This window comes from Thalassophryne amazonica, chromosome 10 (assembly GCF_902500255.1).
Source record: "Thalassophryne amazonica chromosome 10, fThaAma1.1, whole genome shotgun sequence".
NCBI classification, from domain to species: Eukaryota; Metazoa; Chordata; class Actinopteri; order Batrachoidiformes; family Batrachoididae; genus Thalassophryne; species Thalassophryne amazonica.
This window is the reverse complement of record NC_047112.1, coordinates 57,601,894-57,623,254: the sequence shown is the minus strand read 5'-3', so window position 1 is coordinate 57,623,254 and position 21,361 is coordinate 57,601,894. Positions and strand designations below refer to the sequence as shown.

At 41.2% G+C, this 21,361-nt stretch overlaps 1 protein-coding gene across 2 annotated transcripts in view; it reads left to right on the top strand.

The window, feature by feature from the left end:
- The first annotated feature begins 795 nt into the window (after positions 1–795).
- The window catches only part of cluap1 (clusterin associated protein 1), a 41,369-nt gene continuing 20,803 nt past the window's right edge, over positions 796–21,361 (top strand). Inside the window, exons 1-7 of one of the 2 annotated variants that reach the window (XM_034180032.1) lie at positions 796–876; positions 11,892–11,972; positions 12,064–12,175; positions 12,266–12,350; positions 12,455–12,634; positions 18,055–18,150; positions 19,209–19,292. In XM_034180032.1, the coding sequence (XP_034035923.1) occupies positions 11,951–11,972; positions 12,064–12,175; positions 12,266–12,350; positions 12,455–12,634; positions 18,055–18,150; positions 19,209–19,292 (579 nt within the window). In that variant the 5' untranslated portion in view covers positions 796–876; positions 11,892–11,950. Of the gene's footprint in view, positions 959–11,891; positions 11,973–12,063; positions 12,176–12,265; positions 12,351–12,454; positions 12,635–18,054; positions 18,151–19,208; positions 19,293–21,361 lie in introns of both variants that reach the window. The other variant, XM_034180033.1, reaches the window with a different exon arrangement.

Here is a 21,361-nt window from a genome sequence, read left to right as displayed (position 1 = left end):
TCAGGAAGTTACAAAGGCACTATACACATTACAACAACAACAGTCATTTATTATATTTTCATATTTCGTAGTGGATATTTCTGTGTACAAAAGCTGGCATGACGATCTTTCTAACGAATGTTGACACGGTAAAAAGGTCCAGTGGATGCAGCTGCACTCTGACGTTGCTGTTTTTCTTCACCATTCCTCCGCGGCCCTGTTGGAGTCCTCGTCGGCCACGGCGCAGTCCAGCTGCTGCACGCCGCCCAGACTTCGGTCTCTTTGGTTCAGTTTGTCCAGGAAAGAGGACAGCAGCCGTTTGTTTAAGTGGTCCGTCAGCGTTCTTTCCTCTACCTGCCGCTGTTTGCTTACAGCCGCCGCCTGTTGCTGTTCCGCTTCCGTGTCACTGCCCGCGTCCATCGGGGAGTCCGTCTCCATCCGCGTGATTAAAGAGGTCTGCAGGGCCGCGTTCTCCAACTCCTTTAAACGTTTGCTGTGGGAGCCGCCAGCTACAGCTTCGTTTCCAGCCAGTGTGTTGTTGCTGTTGTTGTTGTTGGTGTGAAGCGGCTCGCTGCTGCTGCTGCTGCTAACTTGCTCCATAACGACAAAAGCGCTTCTGTGGTAGCAATCACGTGACGCGTCTACTGATACTTGTCGCCGCCTGTGACCACCAGCAGTACTGCACCAGTAAAATTCGATCATCAGCGCACCAATGTCAGTCTATGCACCTATACTCCAGAACAGAAGGTGGCGATAATGAACCAATACGCTGGATGCCAAAGGTCGTAAAGAAGAAGTGAATCGCGACATCTCAGCAGCGGAAGTTGAAACTTGATTTGGTTTGTTATGTTGACGGGAGGAACGAAGGGAAGGTTGAAGTATTTTGCGTTCTTACTGGTAAACTGTACATTTACTAAGGACCTTTTAAAAAGTTATTTGGCTTTTTGAGCTTGTTTAATATTTTATATGGAATAATCCGGTGAGCGTAAGAGAAAATAACAAATACATTTGAAAATGCCAAATGAATTGTGCATCAGGTCATGTCAGCATCTTTTTTTAAAATATGCGTGTAATTTAAGATAATCTTTACTTTAAATGATTAAAAAATGTGTACCATGCTGTTGTGAATAAGCTGTTTGATTTGCAGCCTGGCTGTTGCCATGGCAGCAGGTTGTAGGCCATTACTGAGTTGAAAATTATTCTAATCCAATTGCATTTGTTCTGCAAATCTGATTGGTTAATCGTGTGAGATTTCAGACCATAAAACATCGCGTTGACGGTGGCAAAATTTTAAAAACCGTTTCACGTTTGATGTTTTACTCCACGCCCTGTCCGCATATGTAAATAATGGCACAGAGCGAAACTGCCAGAGCAATGCTGCCAAAATGGATTAATTTAAGATACCATACGAAAGTATTGATGTCAGTTCTGCTCAGAGTTTCCACTTTGGCATGAAGACGCTGTTGTTACGGTAAGCTTTGACAAGCCGACCACACCCTTTGCCTGCGTAACAGTTTAATCGACCTATATTATTATGCAGATTAAGATGTAGCCTTCAGTGGTAGATATGGATCCATGCAAACGTTGGAATTGGATTAGAATGGGAATAACACCCTTGTGTCTGATGATTTGTGGACGTTAATGCTGGATTACCACCACTTTAATCATATCTTAGATCTTGTTCTGACTTATGGTATGGAAATAGAAGACTTAACAGTATTCCCTGATAACTCCCTTCTGTCTGATCATTTCTTAATAACATTTACATTTACTCTGATGGACTACCCAGCAGTGGGGAATAAGTTTCATTACACTAGAAGTCTTTCAGAAAGCGCTGTAACTAGGTTTAAGGATATGATTCCTTCTTTATGTTCTCTAATGCCATATACCAACACAGTGCAGAGTAGCTACCTAAACTCTGTAAGGGAGATAGAGTATCTCGTCAATAGTTTTACATCCTCATTGAAGACAACTTTGGATGCTGTAGCTCCTCTGAAAAAGAGAGCTTTAAATCAGAAGTGTCTGACTCCGTGGTATAACTCACAAACTCGTAGCTTAAAGCAGATAACCCGTAAGTTGGAGAGGAAATGGCGTCTCACTAATTTAGAAGATCTTCACTTAGCCTGGAAAAAGAGTCTGTTGCTCTATAAAAAAGCCCTTCGTAAAGCTAGGACATCTTTCTACTCATCACTAATTGAAGAAAATAAGAACAACCCCAGGTTTCTTTTCAGCACTGTAGCCAGGCTGACAAAGAGTCAGAGCTCTATTGAGCTGAGTATTCCATTAACTTTAACTAGTAATGACTTCATGACTTTCTTTGCTAACAAAATTTTAACTATTAGAGAAAAAATTACTCATAACCATCCCAAAGACGTATCGTTATCTTTGGCTGCTTTCAGTGATGCCGGTATTTGGTTAGACTCTTTCTCTCCGATTGTTCTGTCTGAGTTATTCTCATTAGTTACTTCATCCAAACCATCAACATGTTTATTAGACCCCATTCCTACCAGGCTGCTCAAGGAAGCCCTACCATTATTTAATGCTTCGATCTTAAATATGATCAATCTATCTTTGTTAGTTGGCTATGTACCACAGGCTTTTAAGGTGGCAGTAATTAAACCATTACTTAAAAAGCCATCACTTGACCCAGCTATCTTAGCTAATTATAGGCCAATCTCCAACCTTCCTTTTCTCTCAAAAATTCTTGAAAGGGTAGTTGTAAAACAGCTAACTGATCATCTGCAGAGGAATGGTCTATTTGAAGAGTTTCAGTCAGGTTTTAGAATTCATCATAGTACAGAAACAGCATTAGTGAAGGTTACAAATGATCTTCTTATGGCCTCGGACAGTGGACTCATCTCTGTGCTTGTTCTGTTAGATCTCAGTGCTGCTTTTGATACTGTTGACCATAAAATTTTATTACAGAGATTAGAGCATGCCATAGGTATTAAAGGCACTGCGCTGCGGTGGTTTGAATCATATTTGTCTAATAGATTACAATTTGTTCATGTAAATGGGGAATCTTCTTCACAGACTAAAGTTAATTATGGAGTTCCACAAGGTTCTGTGCTAGGACCAATTTTATTCACTTTATACATGCTTCCCTTAGGCAGTATTATTAGACGGTATTGCTTAAATTTTCATTGTTACGCAGATGATACCCAGCTTTATCTATCCATGAAGCCAGAGGACACACACCACTTAGCTAAACTGCAGGATTGTCTTACAGACATAAAGACATGGATGACCTCTAATTTCCTGCTTTTAAACTCAGATAAAACTGAAGTTATTGTACTTGGCCCCACAAATCTTAGAAACATGGTGTCTAACCAGATCCTTACTCTGGATGGCATTACCCTGACCTCTAGTAATACTGTGAGAAATCTTGGAGTCATTTTTGATCAGGATATGTCATTCAAAGTGCATATTAAACAAATATGTAGGACTGCTTTTTTGCATTTACGCAATATCTCTAAAATCAGAAAGGTCTTGTCTCAGAGTGATGCTGAAAAACTAATTCATGCATTTATTTCCTCTAGGCTGGACTATTGTAATTCATTATTATCAGGTTGTCCTAAAAGTTCCCTAAAAAGCCTTCAGTTAATTCAAAATGCTGCAGCTAGAGTACTGACGGGGACTAGAAGGAGAGAGCATATCTCACCCATATTGGCCTCTCTTCATTGGCTTCCTGTTAATTCTAGAATAGAATTTAAAATTCTTCTTCTTACTTATAAGGTTTTGAATAATCAGGTCCCATCTTATCTTAGGGACCTCGTAGTACCATATTACCCCAATAGAGCGCTTCGCTCTCAGACTGCAGGCTTACTTGTAGTTCCTAGGGTTTGTAAGAGTAGAATGGGAGGCAGAGCCTTCAGCTTTCAGGCTCCTCTCCTGTGGAACCAGCTCCCAATTCAGATCAGGGAGACAGACACCCTCTCTACTTTTAAGATTAGGCTTAAAACTTTCCTTTTTGCTAAAGCTTATAGTTAGGGCTGGATCAGGTGACCCTGAACCATCCCTTAGTTATGCTGCTATAGACGTAGACTGCTGGGGGGTTCCCATGATGCACTGTTTCTTTTTCTTTTTGCTCTGTATGCACCACTCTGCATTTAATCATTAGTGATCGATCTCTGCTCCCCTCCACAGCATGTCTTTTTCCTGGTTCTCTCCCTCAGCCCCAACCAGTCCCAGCAGAAGACTGCCCCTCCCTGAGCCTGGTTCTGCTGGAGGTTTCTTCCTGTTAAAAGGGAGTTTTTCCTTCCCACTGTAGCCAAGTGCTTGCTCACAGGGGGTCGTTTTGACCGTTGGGGTTTTACATAATTATTGTATGGCCTTGCCTTGCAATATGGGGCGCCTTGGGGCAACTGTTTGTTGTGATTTGGCGCTATATAAAAAAAATTGATTGATTGATTGATTGATTACGGTTGCAAATAGCCATTTTACAGGCTCCGATGACACGTCACCAGTAAAACTCAATTTGTGACTGTAAAATCCAGCATTAATGTCTGCAAATCACCACACACAACAGGGTTATTCTCTAAATAGTTAACAGGCTGAATACCCATAGCCCCCTCACTGGGTGGCCTTCTATATATCCTCCTGACTACCTACCAGTAGTTCAAATTTGTTTTCAAACCTCCTGCCAAATAAAAAGTGGTTAAAATAAACACGGCTTTGATTAAACTGCATCTTCATGAGGCCAGAAATACGCTCTGTCTGTGCCTCCATGGATCAGAATCAGAATAGCCCTTATTCACCAAGTATCTACAAGAATACAAGGAATTTTACTCCGGTTTGAACTGTACTCTCTCTGTGCGAGCATGTATAAATAGGCACTAAATTCACAGTAAAAATGTGAAAATTTTAAAATGTGCAATTAAAAAAAAATTTGTGCAAATGTACATGATGTAGGTATATGAATTAGTGAGTTTTTTGGCAGGTGAAATTGTTCATCAGTGTGATGGCCTGTGGAAAGAAACTGTTCCTGTGTCTAGTTGTTTTCACGCACAAAGCTCTGTAACATCGACCGGATTGGAGGAGTTTAAGCAGTGTCCAGGGTTTGAGGGGTCTGCAGAGATGTTACCAGCTCACTTCTTGGTCCTGGACCGGTATAAGTCCTGGACAGAGGGCAGGCTGGCGCCGATGATTTTTTTGTTTTTCCTGCAGTCCTGACAGTTCCTTAAAGTCTGCCTGTCATGTTTGGAGACAGGTTTCCCTCTGTCTCCAAACATCAGTCACACGTTATTGTGCCCATGATAACTCGAACAAGAAGTTACCAGATTTTCAGCAAATCTTAACATCCCAAATCAGGGTATCTTGGAAATGTTTGAATTTGAGCATAATCTTGTGTGGCCAAGTTTGTTCACATTATTTTGTCCATGATAACTCGAACAAGAAGTTACCAGATTTTCAGCAAATCTTAACATCCCAAATCAGGGTATCTTGGAAATGTTTGAATTTGAGCATAATCTTGTCTGTCCAAGTTTGTCCACTTTTCACTGAAGATTACTGCTCTGCATCATGATAATTTGAAGAAAATGTATCAGATTTTCATTAAATTTAAACTGGACATCTTAATTAGTGCAGCAGATAACCGAAACAATCCCACAAATGGTGATACAAGCACCACCATTTTTTATTTATTTTTTTTTTTTTTTTGAAAAAAAAAAAATTGACGAGCCACTTGAATTTTCAATAGGTCGGGATCAATTGAAGAATTACACAGGGGTCAAAATTAAAAATGCTCCAGTCAAAATGAAAACTAAACTACATTATTTGTCTGATCATAGCGATTCCAAAAAGGTATAGTTTGGACTGCTTATTGTTGTGTGACGCTGAAGAGGAGGTACTGCTGGCCCACCACCACCAGAGGGCGCCCTGCCTGGAGTGCGGGCTCCAGGCACCAGAGGGCGCTGCCGCCTCACAGGAGCAGCCGGGGTGACAGCTGTCACTTATCACCTACGACAGCTGTCACCAATCATCTGATCTGCAGTGGTATATCAGCAAGACGACATCTCCACCTCTTTGCCGAGATATCGCTCTACCTAGGAGGTACAGTACTCAGCCGGCTGTGTTGTCTTTTTGACATTAACACTTTGTTACTTTTGTGCGTTGAATAGCAGACATTTCTTCCGACGAGAGGTGGAGGTGGTTTTCCCGCCATACGTGTTGCTGGGTGCAAACGCACCCACATTTAACTGTTTTTGTTCCTCGCTAGCAGTACCAGATCCGACACGCGGACGCAGTGGCCACCTGGGAGTTCGGGACTTGGCGGCTCCAATATTCCCGGGGTTCGGTGGCGGAGGAAATCGTGTGGTTCCGGTTCTGCTTTGGACAGACGTCTCTTATCTTCGAGCCTGCCCACGTGACACATTTTGTGAATTGACTTCTTTGTCTATTATTGTAATCTGTTGTGTCTGTTGTGCTTATTCACAACAGTAAAGTGTTATTTGACTTCCTCCATTGTCCGTTCATTTGCGCCCCCTGTTGTGGGTCCGTGTTCCTACACTTTCACAACACTTATGACTGATTGTTCAGGACTTATGGGTTAAAACACCAAAATCATTTTTTTCAGTTTTTACCCCATAACTCCTGAACATTCAGTCATAGATAGTCAAAACTATACCTTTTTGGAATTGCTATGATCAGACAAATAATGAAGTATAATTTTCAATTTGGTTGTAACATTTTTAATTTTTTTTTTCCCCTGTCTGCATATAGAGTAATGGTAAATGCCACACTGGCAGAACCATTTATGAACATTAATACACATATATGCAATTTATTCTTGCAGGACAGAAGGTATGTAGTGCGTGAGTGAATGTGGTGTGCCTTGTGTGACCCCCATCCGCCCTTCCCGATCACCCTACAACATCCTACTCAAACCGACTGACAACTTCTACCAGGAGGGACCGACCACCAAAACGACACGAAGACAGACAAAAACGAAAGACAAGTGGTGAAAGCAATAACTGTGAAGTGAGAAACCGAGGAGACGGGGACCCAGCATAAAACATGCCGGAACAAACCACCACACATGAACAAGCAGTGACAGTGACAGTCTGTTGTCTAGTTAGTGAGCATTCATTCCCTAATCTAGGACACCAGGGTCTTGATCCCCTTGAGAGCACCCAAAACCGAATTGTGGTGTCGGCCACGAGCATTTTTAATTTTGACCCCTGTGTAATTCTTCAATTGACCCCTATCTGGCTGCCTATTGAAAATTCAAGTGGCTAGTCAGTTTTTTCAAGAGTAATGTCTAAGGAGTATTTGTGCCAAATTTGATGCTTGTATCACCATTTGCAAGATTTTGCTCTAAATATTCTCTTAGCTGCTGCACTAAATTGAGTGTATCTCAAACAAGTTCAAATTTGAGCATGATCTGCATTCAACAAAGACCCTCCAAGGACTGCCTAGTTGACTCAACATAGTATTGAAATTTGTAACAATGATCACTTGAGCAAGCTTGAACACATCTTCAACAAACTTGAAGTGCACGTTGTAAATTGATGTGTTCCGTGTAGTTTCTGAACTGGGACAAAGTCAGATATTGTTTATTATATAATGGCTGAGTGGATCCTTGTCATTTAATTGGTGCTTTGTATGTCACATGACATGGATTAATTCCTCCCATTTGTGTTGTATTGCATTTAGAGTGCAGTTTGGTTCCATACGTTTGGTACCATTGCACTCTGCACACGTGCACACACACACACATGCACGCGCACACATGCTTGCGCGCACACATGTTCACGCACGCCCATACATGCTCATGCACGCAGACACACAAAACGTGCACGCATGCACACACAAAACAAATCCACTGCACTGTCTGGAGGCTGTTAGCAGGAAGAAAGAATGAAAAGCTGGACTAATTTCTCACGTGATTTTTTTTTTTTTTTGCTGCACTGAGGATGTACACAGTCTTTTTTTGGTTGTACGCGTGCGCACAAGTGCTGACCTGGTTGGGTGTGTGCGCGCACACGCGGGGGGACAACGACTCTATCGAGACGATGATTTGCTGGAGCTAAGTGACGCTGCTAATTCTTGGAACACACAAATCCAATCTGTTGTAAGCTGTCTGGATGCATGAAGAGATGAACAGCTGATGTGATTTTTGGCTGGACTGAGGAACTACAGTCTTTTTAATTTTTTTATGGAAGTCCGAAGTCAGTGCACAGCATCACTGGACTACACATCACAATTTGGACTTTAGCAGCAATGGAACACCAAAATGTAAGTCCCTTTTCAGTTTATAAATTAATAAAATATCAAATGACAAGGATATATTGTAGCCATTATATAAAACAAATAATTGCTAAAACAAATAATGAATGTTTTCACATTCTTTCAATGGAATGAATATTTAATTCGGTGAAAGCTGGAACAACCCATTCAACAAGGCGAATATGGTCTTCATGAAATATTCGCACCACTGACTCATAGACATTCATTATTTGTATATTTTAACTTTTGAGTCTGACTGCTATTTCAGGAATAGTGCTCCATACATCCACTGTCGGAACAATGCTTTCAACCTGTATTAGTTGCTTAGCAACCATGCAGATTCTTATTGTAGCGTTAGGATTAGATTAAGGGTTTGGGTTACTGTGGAATTTTTGTGAAGTACTTAAAAAGTTTGAAAAATTGAACAATACATCTGCTGTCCGAGCATAGGTTTGTGCACTTCCAGGAGTCTTGGGCAGTAGCACAAATCTCATATGGTCCAGGTCCAATTTGGGTGTTGTTCATGTTTGTCAACTTCGCAGATTCAATGCATTTCAGATTAGTTCGAATTTGAGCATGAGTGGAATTCACAAAGACCCACTAAGGGCTGCCATTTCACTGATCACAGAATTGATTATGTGAAGGCCAGCAGAAAGGTTCTGCCTCCAACGCAATTATTTTAATAACGAGCTTTGTGGGTACCTCAAAGAATTTTTGAGCATGGCAACACTGTTAACTCTGACCACTATGTGGACACTTTGCAAAAGCTGCATGTACACTTGAAGCAGGTTTGTCCTGGAAAGGACGCATGACAGTGCTCGTCCACGAGTCGACAAACAGGTTGCATTGCAGCAGCTCAAATTTTTACAGCTCTTACCACACATGCCATACAGTCCAGATATCGTGACCTTTGACATTTTACCTCATTCCAAGCTGAGAGCGAAAACTTCGCACATCAGACTCCTCAAACGGGTGCGTAGGAGATAAGGCACAAGCCCAGCTAAACGTGAAAATAAGAAAGTCCAGCACTCCGTCTTACTTACTGTAGAAAAATTTATTCAGGACTGTATCACCAATGTTTCGGCACTGTGGCCTTCATCAGGCAAATGAAGACTGAGCTCCAGGTACCCATCTTAAAAAGGGTGGGGCAGTTAAATGCACAATGCACCTAAATACAAATATCCATGAAAAAGTCAAAGTACAGAACAAGTACAGACATAATTATAAAAAGAAAAAGAAAAGTGTTTGGATACACAGGCCACAGTTCCGAAACATTGGTGATACAGTCCTGAATAAATTTTTCTACAGCAAGTAAGATGGAGTGCGGGACTTTTTTATTTTCACTTCATTCCAAGCTAAAAGAACACCTGAAGAGACACTGTTACACTCATGATGCAGAAGTGCATGCAGCTGTGCATCGCCAGACACCTGATTTCTTCATGGACACAATGCAAAAAACTTGCAATGCAAAACGCAATGTAAAAACTTGTCCGAAGTTGGCGTTAAGTGTGTGGAAAGGAAACGTGACTAAGTGGAAAAGTAATGACAGTTCCTGATAGAGAACATTCCAAGCTTTAATCAGATATGCAATTCATGTGCTTTTTCATATCCCTACCTTAACAAATCAGGCAGAAACACATTAGTATTTGGTTAGCATAATTTATATTTCCCATTTTAAATTTTAAAAACAAAACTGCCAGTGTTCTATTTGCTCAAATTCCAATTTGGTAGCAGGGTTAAAGAAGCCAGTTGAAACTGCTGATATAAATTACCAGTGGGGGATGCTTGGCACATGAGCGTGCACTCATGTTTTGGTTTTGGTTTTTAGTTGTTTGTTTTCCTTTTCATGTTGTATTATTTATTGCTTCAAGCATGAGAGAAAGGTGCTTATGACCAAAATGTCATGGGTGCAATTCCCCAATCAGTCAAAAAGAATCACTCAGGTGTCCTTGAGTAAGATTTTTAATCCCTCAAGTGCTCTCACATGCAGTAGTGTTCAGAATAATAGTAGTGCTATGTGACTAAAAAGATTAATCCAGGTTTTGAGTATATTTCTCATTGTTACATGGGAAACAAGGTACCAGTAGATTCATTAGATTCTCACAAATCCAACAAGACCAAGCATTCACGATATGCACACTCTTAAGGCTATGAAATTGGGCTATTAGTTTAAAAAAAAAGTAGAAAAGGGGGTGTTCACAATAATAGTAGCATCTGCTGTTGATGCTACAAACTCAAAACTATTATGTTCAAACTGCTTTTTAGCAATCCTGTGAATCACTAAACTAGTATTTAGTTGTATAACCACAGTTTTTCATTATTTCTTCACATCTGCGAGGCATTAATTTTGTTGGTTTGGAACCAAGATTTTGCTCATTTACTAGTGTGCTTGGGGTCATTGTCTTGTTGAAAAACCCATTTCAAGGGCATGTCCTCTTCAGCATAAGGCAACATGACCTCTTCAAGTATTTTGATATATCCAAACTGATCCATGATACCTGGTATGTGATATATAGGCCCAACACCATAGTAGGAGAAACATGCCCATATCATGATGCTTGCACCACCATGCTTCACTGTGAACTGTGGCTTGAATTCAGAGTTTGGGGGTCGTCTCACAAACTGTCTGTGGCCCTTGGACCCAAAAAAAAAAACAGTTTTACTCTCATCAGTCCAAAAAATATTCCTCCATTTCTCTTTAGGCCAGTTGATGTGTTCTTTGGCAAATTGTAACCTCTTCTGCACGTCTTTTATTTAACAGAGGGACTTTGCGGGGGATTCTTGCAAATAAATTAGCTTCACACAGTCTTCTAACTGTCACAGCACTTACAGGTAACTCCAGACTGTCTTTGATCATCCTGCAGCTGATCAGTGGGTGAGCCTTTGCCATTCTGGTTATTCTTCTATCCATTTTGATGGTTGTTTTCCGTTTTCTTCCACACGTCTCTGTTTTTTTTGTCCATTTTAAAGCATTGGAGATCATTGTAGATGAACAGCCTAGAATTTTTTTGCACCTGCGTATAAGTTTTCCCCTCTCCAATCAACTTTTTAATCAAACTACACTGTTCTTCTGAACAATGTCTTGAACGTCCCATTTTCCTCAGGCTTTCAAAGTGAAAAGCATGTTCAACAGGTGCTGGCTTCATCATTAAATAGGGGACACCTGATTCACACCTGTTTGTTTCACAAAATTGACGAACTCACTGACTGAATGCCACACTACTATTATTGTGAACACCCCCTTTTCTACTTTTTTTTTTTTTTTTTTTTTTTTTACTAATAGCCCAATTTCATAGCCTTAAGAGTGTGCATATCATGAATGCTTGGTCTTGTTGGATTTGTGAGAATCTACTGAATCTACTGGTACCTTGGTTCCCATGTAACAATAAGAAATATACTCAAAACCTGGATTAATCTTTTTAGTCACATAGCACTACTATTATTCTGAACACTACTGTACAGTCAAGCACCTTACATGGCAACAGCTGTGTGTGTGTGTGTGTGTGTGTGTGTGTGTGTGTTAATGTGGAGCATCATTATAAAATGCTTCGCGTGTCTGCATCAAATGGAAAAGCACTCTAGATATGTGGTCCCTTTACCATTGAATCATGTAATATCTGCATACTGAGCTTTATTTTTGTTTTATCATATTCATGTATAACAAGTATTACCGCCTGTTTCAACAGAACCATTCCCCAAAGGAGGAACCTTTGCACACCTTACAGTGCAGCAATCACAGGTCAAAATGTCTTTCAGAGACTTACGCAGTAAGAGATTTCTACTTATTCCTTTGTGATTTTTCTGTCATAAATATTCTATACTGTGCATCTTCCAAGTGTTGTACATCTCACTTGGCAGATTTTACAGAGCAGATGAAGACCTTGGGCTATCCTCGCTTAATATCACTGGAGAACTTTAGAACTCCAAACTTCACACTAGTTGCAGAAATTCTGATATGGCTTATAAAAAGGTATTCAGTTTTAAATCCTAAATCTGCACAGAAGATCTTGTACTCGTCAATCCTGTTATTCATCGCCCTTGTCTCTATCTCCACATGCAGATATGAGCCTCAGATGGATATTCCCACCGATGTGGACACACAGTCAGACAGAATTTTCTTCATCAAGGCTGTGGCTCAGTTTATGGTGACAGTTTCATTTTGTACAGTGTTTACTGTTTTTTCTTCCTATGAATATTAGCGTCCTGCTTTTGGTCCATGTTTACTAATCATTCACACACTTGTTTGTAGGCAGCAAAAGCTCACATCAAGTTGAACACAAAGCACCTGTACCAGGCTGATGGCTACGCAGTGAAGGAGATGCTGAAAATCACCTCAGTGCTCTACAACGCCATGAAGATTGAGCAGATGGCACCAGAAGACTTCATCGAGGAGACTAACACAAAGTTCAAGTTTGACCTCGGCTCACGGGTAAGATTTTTACAGTTGTATAATTTTTCTGTTATCTTTTACTTTCTAAATCCTGGCTATTTCATTCCTAAGCTTGAGTAATGAGGTGCAAGTTGTGACGTTTTTGAAGTGATATCATTTTCAAACAGGTACACACTGATAGCAGTATTCCCTGCGGTGGTAACAGCATAGGATTAGGAAACCAAAAACATAGTGATGGGCTGACTAAGTACATCCCAGCCAGCTTGTGTAGAGAATAACTCAAAAACAATAAATGCTATTATCTTGCAAAGCACCTTGTCTGCCACCTGCTGGATGGTAAGCCACCAAACAACACCCAAACAACCCTGAAGACGTTATAGGCTTCTGTTGCTACAATTGGACAGATTGGACATAGTGCCTCACATTCACCCCAATGTGAGGGTGCTGCCATACAAGGCACTCACTACACACCGGGAGCAATAGGGGATTAAAGACATTGCCCAAGGGCCCTTAGTAATTTTCCAGTCAGGCTGGGATTTGAACCGATCTGAACCTGGTCTCAAGCCCAATGACTTAACCACTAGACCGTCACCTCCCCAGGTATAGAGGAGGAAAGTTAAGCTACAGTTTGCCAGAAGGTACATCTGAGATGCAAGCCTAGATTTGATGTTTTGGTGAAAGAAAATACTTATCTGTACCACTTCATCATGAAGCTGTACAACTGGGGATACAAAATGCAAAACATGCACTATGCACAATTTCTCCAATCACAGCTAGAGAAGCCTGAAACGTCTTCTGGGTTGTCTGAGTGTTTTGGTGGCTTTCCTCACTCTTCTCCTTCTTGCACAGTCACTCAGTTTTTGAGAACCGTCTCCTCCATACAAATTTACCATAGAGTGCCATACTGTTGGTACTACTTCATCACTGATGTAAATAAAGTCCAAGACATATTCAGTGACTTGGAAATGTTCATGTAGCCATCCCCTGACTTGTCTGAAGAAAACTGCAATAAAACTGATTATTTACAGGTATTATATGAAAGTGTTCCATTAATTATGCAACCCATCATCTTGGCTTTTACATTTTTAATTAATTCACAGTTGTATGCAAAAAGATTGGGCACCCCTGATAATTTTCATGATTTTCCTTTATAAATCATTGGTTGTCTGGATCAGAAATTTCAGTTAAATATATCATATAGCAGACAAACACACTGATATTTGAGAAGTGAAATGAAGTTTATAGGATTTACAGAAAGTGTGCAATAATTCTTTCAACAAAATTAGGCAGGTGCATAAATTTGGACACCTTTGTCATTTTATTGATTTGAATACATTTAGCACTAATTATTGGAACCCAAAATTGGTTTGGTAAAAAGCAGCAAAGTAAATTTAATAAATGATCATCTTCACCACAGCCTCAGTGAAACAGTAAAGTGTGAAAAATTGATTCAGAAAGTTTTTCATCCATGATTTCATCATTAAAAGTGCGAATTTACTCCTTCTTCCAGAGTAGAGAAGCTTGAATCTTCGACTGGACTGGGTTGCTTGACGCGAGGACGTTTCGCTTCAAATCGCAGAAGCTTCCTCAGCTAAAATTCTTGCTCTGGTGGTCTGACTTCTGTCTTAGAATTATTCTTCTCTACAAGAGTCACAAGAGTCAAGACAGAAGTCAGACCACCAGAGCAAGAATTTTAGCTGAGGAAGCTTCTGCGATTTGAAGCGAAACGTCCTCGCGTCAAGCAACCCAGTCCAGTCGAAGATTCAAGCTTCTCTACTATGGAAACCACCTGGACAACTGAAAGCCTACACAGAAACATCCTTCTTCCAGAATTTTTTTTTTTTCTCATTTTCTTTTTATTATTGTTGTTTATGCACTAATGGTCTAGTGGTTAAGGTGTTGGGCTTGAGTCCAGAAGATCATTGGTTCAAATCCCTGCCTGACTGGAAAATCACTAAGGGCCCTTGGGCAAGGTCTTTAATCCCCTATTTCTCCCGGTGTGTAGTGAGCGCCTTGTATGGCAGCACCCTGACATCGGGGTGAATGTGAGGCATAATTGTAAAGCGCTTTGAGCGTCTGATGCAGATGGAAAAGCGCTATATAAATGCAGTCCATTTACTAATGACACCCCATCAAATTACTTGCATGTGAGAACTTACTTGGCAATAAATTTGATTCTGATTTGACAGTCAAATCAGTCCAGATTTAGCTCTTGTTCAAACAAGACAATTAGGGGTTATATTGTTTTTTAAAAATAAATATGCAATTCCACTCAAAAATGTTGGAAAAAAAAAAAAGCTAAACTGTCAACATGACAGAAAAACTCTGCCTGGACTCTTACTGGACTAAAGGTACAGTGTGTCATTTTAAAAGAAGAGAGCAAATGCTATGTCCATCAAATATTAATGTGTTTTAAAACTTTTCAGTGTTATTTATTTTCCTAACATAGACAGAAAAATACAAAAAAGAACTTTGATATTACAACATAAGTGTAATTTTTTTTGTCTATTATTCTTGCTTTCAGTGCATCTAAAACCATTGAAATTTGAATTTTACCACCCACACAGGAGAGAAGCAATTTATGAAAAAGTGTAATTTCAGTACTTCCACAGTAGCATGCCCCTGGAAACCCCGAGGTGACACGCGCCATTGGTGCCTTTGGCATGCTTCACGCGGCTCGCACCTGCGGCGCTTACTTGTCCAGACAACCAGCTTTTCCTATAGGACGAGTAAACTGCCAGGGTTACTTGTCCTATGGACAAGTACACTAAAAAGCTTAAAGTCAATGCCTGCACATGGATTCCAGTCAATATCAGCAGATTCTTGAGAACAGTGTTCATGAATCAGTGACAAAGTTGAAGTTGCACCGGGGCTGGATCTTTCAACAAGACAACAGCCCTAAACACTGCTCAAAATCTACTAAGGCATTCATGCAGAGGAACAAGTACAATGTTCTGGAATGGCCATCTCAGTCCCCAGACCTGAATATTACTGAAAATCTGTGGTGTGATTTTAAGCAGGCTGTCCATGCTCGGAAACCAACAAGTCTGTCTTAACTGGGGATGTTTTATAAAGAAGAATGATCCAAAATACCTTTAGCCAGAATCCAAACTCTCATTGGAAGCTATAGGAAGTGTTTAGAGGCTGTTATTTCTGCAAAAGGAGGATCTACTAAATATTGATGTATTTTTTTTCTGTTGGGGTGCCCAAATTTATGCACCTGCCTAATTTTGTTTAAAGAATTATTGCACACTTTCTGTAAATCCTGTAAACTTCATTTCACTTGTCAGATATCACTTTGTTTGCTATATGATATATTTAACTGAAATTGCTGATCCAAACAACTAATGATTTATAAAGGAAAATAATGGAAATCATCAGGGGTGCCCAAACTTTTACATACAACTGTATATCAAGTTATAGAGATTTGCTTTCAGTTTGAGTTTAAGGAGGATAATTTTAGAAATTCCTATTTTTTTGTATTTGAAATGACATAAACAAATTAAAATATGTAAAATACCAAGTGTTCCAATACTTCTGGAGGACACTGTAGATGTGTCTGCCACCTGCTGGATGGTTAGTGGAGGCATCTGCCTTCACATAATCTTTAGAAAGTGCAAGAGATGGGTGAGGAAAACCACCAAGACACCCAGACAATCCAGAAGAAGTTATAGGCTTCTGTAGCTACAATTGGACAGATTGGGCATCGTGAAAGTTTTCCATTTTGCATCACCAGTTGTACAGCTTTGGCAGCATGATGGATTAGTGGTTAGCACTGCTGCCTCACAGCAAGAAGGTCATGGGATTGATTCCCACCTGTGGCCTTTCTGTGTGGAGTTTCCATTTTCTCCCCGTGCTTGTGTGTTTCTTCTGGGTGCTCCAGTTTCCTCCCATGTCCAAAGACATGCGGGTTAGGTGGATTGGAAGCTTTAAATTGTCAGTAAGTGTGTGTGCAGGTGTGAATGTGGTTGTGTGGCCCTGCGACAGACTGGTGTCCTGTCCAGGGTGTTCCACGCCTCACGCCCTATGACTTCTGGGATAGACTCCAGCCCCCATAGTCCTTATTTGGAGTAAGCAGTTGAAGATGAGTGAGTGAGTGAGTTGTACAGCTCCACGATGAAGTGGTGTTGAGGAGGATCATGTATCCATCTCCTGACTCGTGTGAAGAAAACTGACCGTAAAAGTGATGATTTACTTGTAAGGTGCCATTGCTTATGCAACCCATCATTCTGGCTTTTATATTATTATTTATTTCAGAGATTAATGTTCACTCTCAGTTTAACCCCTTCCAAGCCTGTACAACCCCTGGCAAAAATTATGGAATCACCGGCCTCGGAGGATGTTCATTCAGTTGTTTAATTTTGTAGAAAAAAAGCAGATCACAGACATGACACAAAACTAAAGTCATTTCAAATGGCAACTTTCTGGCTTTAAGAAACACTATAAGAAATCAAGAAAAAAATTTGTGGCAGTCAGCAACGGTTACTTTTTTAGACCAAGCAGAGGGAAAAAAATATGGACTCACTCAATTCTGAGGAATAAATTATGGAATCACCCTGTAAATTTTCATCCCCAAAACTAACACCTGCGTCAAATCAGAGCTGCTCGTTAGTCTGCATCTAAAAAGGAGTGATCACACCTTGGAGAGCTGTCAATGTCATGGCCTGCAAATAGTCCAGATCTTAATCCAATTGAAAATCTTTGGTGGAAGTTGAAGAAAATGGTCCATGACAAGGCTCCAACCTCTAAAGCTGATCTGGCAACAGCAATCAGAGAAAGTTGGAGCCAGATTGATGAAGAGTACTGTTTGTCACTCATTAAGTCCATGCCTCAGAGATTGCAAGCTGTTATAAAAGCCAGAGGTGGTGCAACAAAATACTAGTGATGTGTTGGAGCGTTCTTTTGTTTTTCATGATTCCATAATTTTTTCCTCAGAATTGAGTGAGTCCATATTTTTTTCCCTCTGCTTGGTCTAAAAAAGTAACCGTTACTGACTGCCACAATTATTTTTCCTGATTTCTTATAGTGTTTCTTAAAGCCAGAATGTTGCCATTTGAAATGACTTTAGTTTTGTGTCATGTCTGTGATCTGCTTTTTTTCTACAAAATTAAACAACTGAATGAACATCCTCCGAGGCCGGTGATTCCATAATTTTTGCCAGGGGTTGTATATCCCATCAATGGGGAAATTTCACTTTATTTGTGAGATACTGACAAACTAAAATGAGGCTGGTGGTAGGGGTTAAAGGTCATCATTTCAGAAATGTGTATTTTTAATACTTTTTGTGTTATTATTTTTAAATTCTTTATATTCCAACATTCAAACATGTAATATCCAATGGGTTCACATTATTTTTCTTGGCACTGCATATGGTCAAATTAATTTAGAGTTGTTGATCATATGGAAAAATAACACTGAGCCTGTATTTAAAATTTTGTCTTATTTGGTTAAATCATCAGGTTTCGAAAGTTAAAGCAGCTCGACAACTGGCCTCAGACATCACAGCCAAAGGAGCTTCACTTTATGATTTACTAGGAAAGGAAGTGGACCTGCGGGTGAGAGAAAACACAAACACACACTCATACCGCAGCTGAGTTTTCATTCGTTCCACTTTTAATAACCGTCACTGAAAAATGTACTGAGGTTTCAAGGAAAACCTTTGCTCTGGAAGAATCATGTCACACTTAAATTTTTTGACTTCCATTTCACAATCACAGATTGAATATTTACAGGACACATTTATGTAGTAAATAATGTCAATTTCTTTCCAAGTTTAATTTAAAAGCATCCTTTTCCACAGCTAATTTAAAAACAAATTGTACTTTTCCTTGATAGACTGCAAAATATCTTTGTGTGAAGGATGAATGCAAAATTTCAGAATACTGGAATTTTTCTGCTGTTTTGTTTCATCCACCAACCAGCCTAGGGACAGAGGATACATGGTCACCCCAATTTGTCTGTTTCTAGGGTTATTTTTGAACAACATATCTCAGTGTAGCTAAAGAATTTCAATGAAATAGTAAAGTAAGATACTACCTGGTTTAGGAGAGATGAATAAATTATGATGGTGATCCAGATCTGCCTCAGAATAGCTGTAATCAGGTTAAATCAGTGTGGCTTCCTTGAATGAGGTTAGGGCTCCCCCTTGTGTCAATTTATATGCAGACAGCTGCATGAAAACTTAGAGCGTGTATTTACGTAGAAAACTTAGAATGTGTGTTTACATAGTGGGAAATGGGTTGTTGTTTGACATAAAATTTTCCATTAAAAAATTTTAAGACATTTGTTGAAGTATGGCCATTTTGGGTCTCATGTTTTGTGATTATTAAATTGTTTTATTGCATCATATGCATTCCCCCCACCACCACCATTGGCATTGTATATCTACTATCCCCCACCCAATTCTTAAAAACTCAGCATTGCTGTTTGAAAATCAGCATTGTTGATTGAAAATCCTGTATCAGGTTTTTGAATTGTGGGCGCTAGTTAGACTAGAACTGTGGTATGGCTTTGTTTTTCTGATGTTCTTGCTTTCAGGTGGTCAGCATTTGTGAAGCAGTGATTAAGAATTTTTATGTTTTTTTTATGTATGTATTTTTATGTATGATCACAGGAAATGAGAACTGAGGCCATTGCTCGACCACTGGAGATCCATGAGACTGAAAATGCCTTGAGAACGGCCATCAAGGAAGTTTTGGTATGGATGGCTATAAATTTTAAATATGCTGAGAAACAAATGTAAATTAACTACATTTGTAGATTCATATTTATTTAAATGTCCAAAGTTGCCAAACAACAAAAACAAAAAAAATTATTTGATTCTTGTCACCTTTAGATGAATTCACATTAAATGGTCACTTTCACAGTCAGTTTTATTTAGGCGTGGATGGCTATATGAACATTTCCAAGTCAGTGAATATGTTTTGGAGTTCATTAATGGCCCTGTCACACCTTTGATGACAAGGCCTGTGTGTGCCGTTGTATGAAAAATATGTTGAATATGCTGGTGTACCTATAAGTTATGGGTACGTTTTGTGTAAGTTAAGAGCATGTTGAAGCACACTGGTATGTGGTGTAGTACAGCAAATGCGTTGAAAACTTTTGGGCGCCCACAATATTTTCAACACATGCCAGCGTATGTTTCATACATCCTGCATATGTGGGCCATAAACTGTAGGTAAGTTATGTGATTGTTGACACACGTTACTTGTTAGTTACTCGTAAGTTGAAATAAGTCCATTGATGCTGTCCACTGATTGGCTCTACAACTGAAAGCTGCAGTCTTCATGTAAACAGACTATTTTAAATATTAAAACCATTCAGACTAAGGGCAGCTCAGAACCTCCATGACCAGTGAAAGATCAAGGACCGAGACGTCGCCCGGTATGGCGGAGCCGGGGTCCCACCCTGGAGCCAGGCTTGGGGTTGGGGCTCGCGCGAGAGCGCCTGGTGGTCGGGCCTTAGCCCATGGGGCCTGGCTGGGCTCAGCCCGAAGGAGCAACGTGGGCCCGCCCTCCTGTGGGTTCACCACCTGCAGAGGGAGCCATGGGGGTCGGGTGCAGAGAGGATTGGGTGGTGGTCGAGGGCGGGTGGCCCGGAAGCCTGGTCCATGCTCACAGCCCCTGGCTGTTGAGACGTGGAATGTCACCTCGCTGGGGGGCAAGGAGCCTGAGCTTGTGCGGGAGGTTGAGAGATACCAACTAAAGATAGTCGGGCTCACCTCCACGCACAGCATGGGCTCTGGTACCCAACTCCTGGAGAGGGGCTGGATGCTTCATTTTTCTGGCGTTGCCCACGGGGAGAGGCGGAGAGCTGGGGTTGCATTGCTTATTGCTCCCCAGCTCAGTCGCCATGTGTTGGAATTCACTCCGATGAACGAGAGGGTCGCGTCCCTACGCCTTCAGGTCGGGGACAGGTCTCTCACCGTTGTCTCGGCCTACGGGCCGAGCGGCAGTGCAGAGTACCCGACCTTCCTGGAGTCCCTGGGAGGGGTACTAGATAGCGCTCCGACTGGGGACTCCATTGTTCTCCTGGGGGATTTCAATGCCCACGTGGGCGGCGACAGTGAGACCTGGAGGGGGGTGATCGGGAAGCATGGCCTCCCCAATCTGAACCCGAGTGGTGTTCAGTTGTTGGACTTCTGTGCTAGTCACAGTTTGTCCATCACGAACACCATGTTCAAGCACAAGGGTGTCCATAAGTGCACGTGGCACCAGGACACCCTGAGCCGGAGGTCGATGATCGACTTTGTAGTCGTATGATCTGACCTTCGGCCACGTGTCTCGGACACTCGAGTAAAGAGAGGGGCAGAGCTGTCGACCGATCACCACCTGGTGGTGAGTTGGATCTGCTGGGAGGGGAGGAAGCCGGTCAGACCTGGCAGGCCAAAATGTATCGTGAGGGTCTGCTGGGAACGACTGGCGGAACCGTCTGTCAGGGAGGTCTTCAACTCCCACCTCCGGGAGAGCTTCTCCCAGATCCCGGGGGAGGTTGGAGACATGGAGTCCGAGTGGACCATGTTCTCCACCTCCATTGTTGATGCGGCCGCTCGTAGCTGTGGTCGCAAGGTCTCTGGTGCCTGTCACGGTGGCAATCCCCAAACCCGGTGGTGGACACCGGAAGTAAGGGATGCCGTCAAGCTGAAGAAGGAGTCCTACTTATCTTTGTTGGTAGGTGGGACCCCAGAGGCAGCTGACAGGTACCGGCAGGCCAAGCGTGCCGCAGCCCATGCAGTCGCAGAGGCAAAAACTCGGGTCTGGGAGGAGT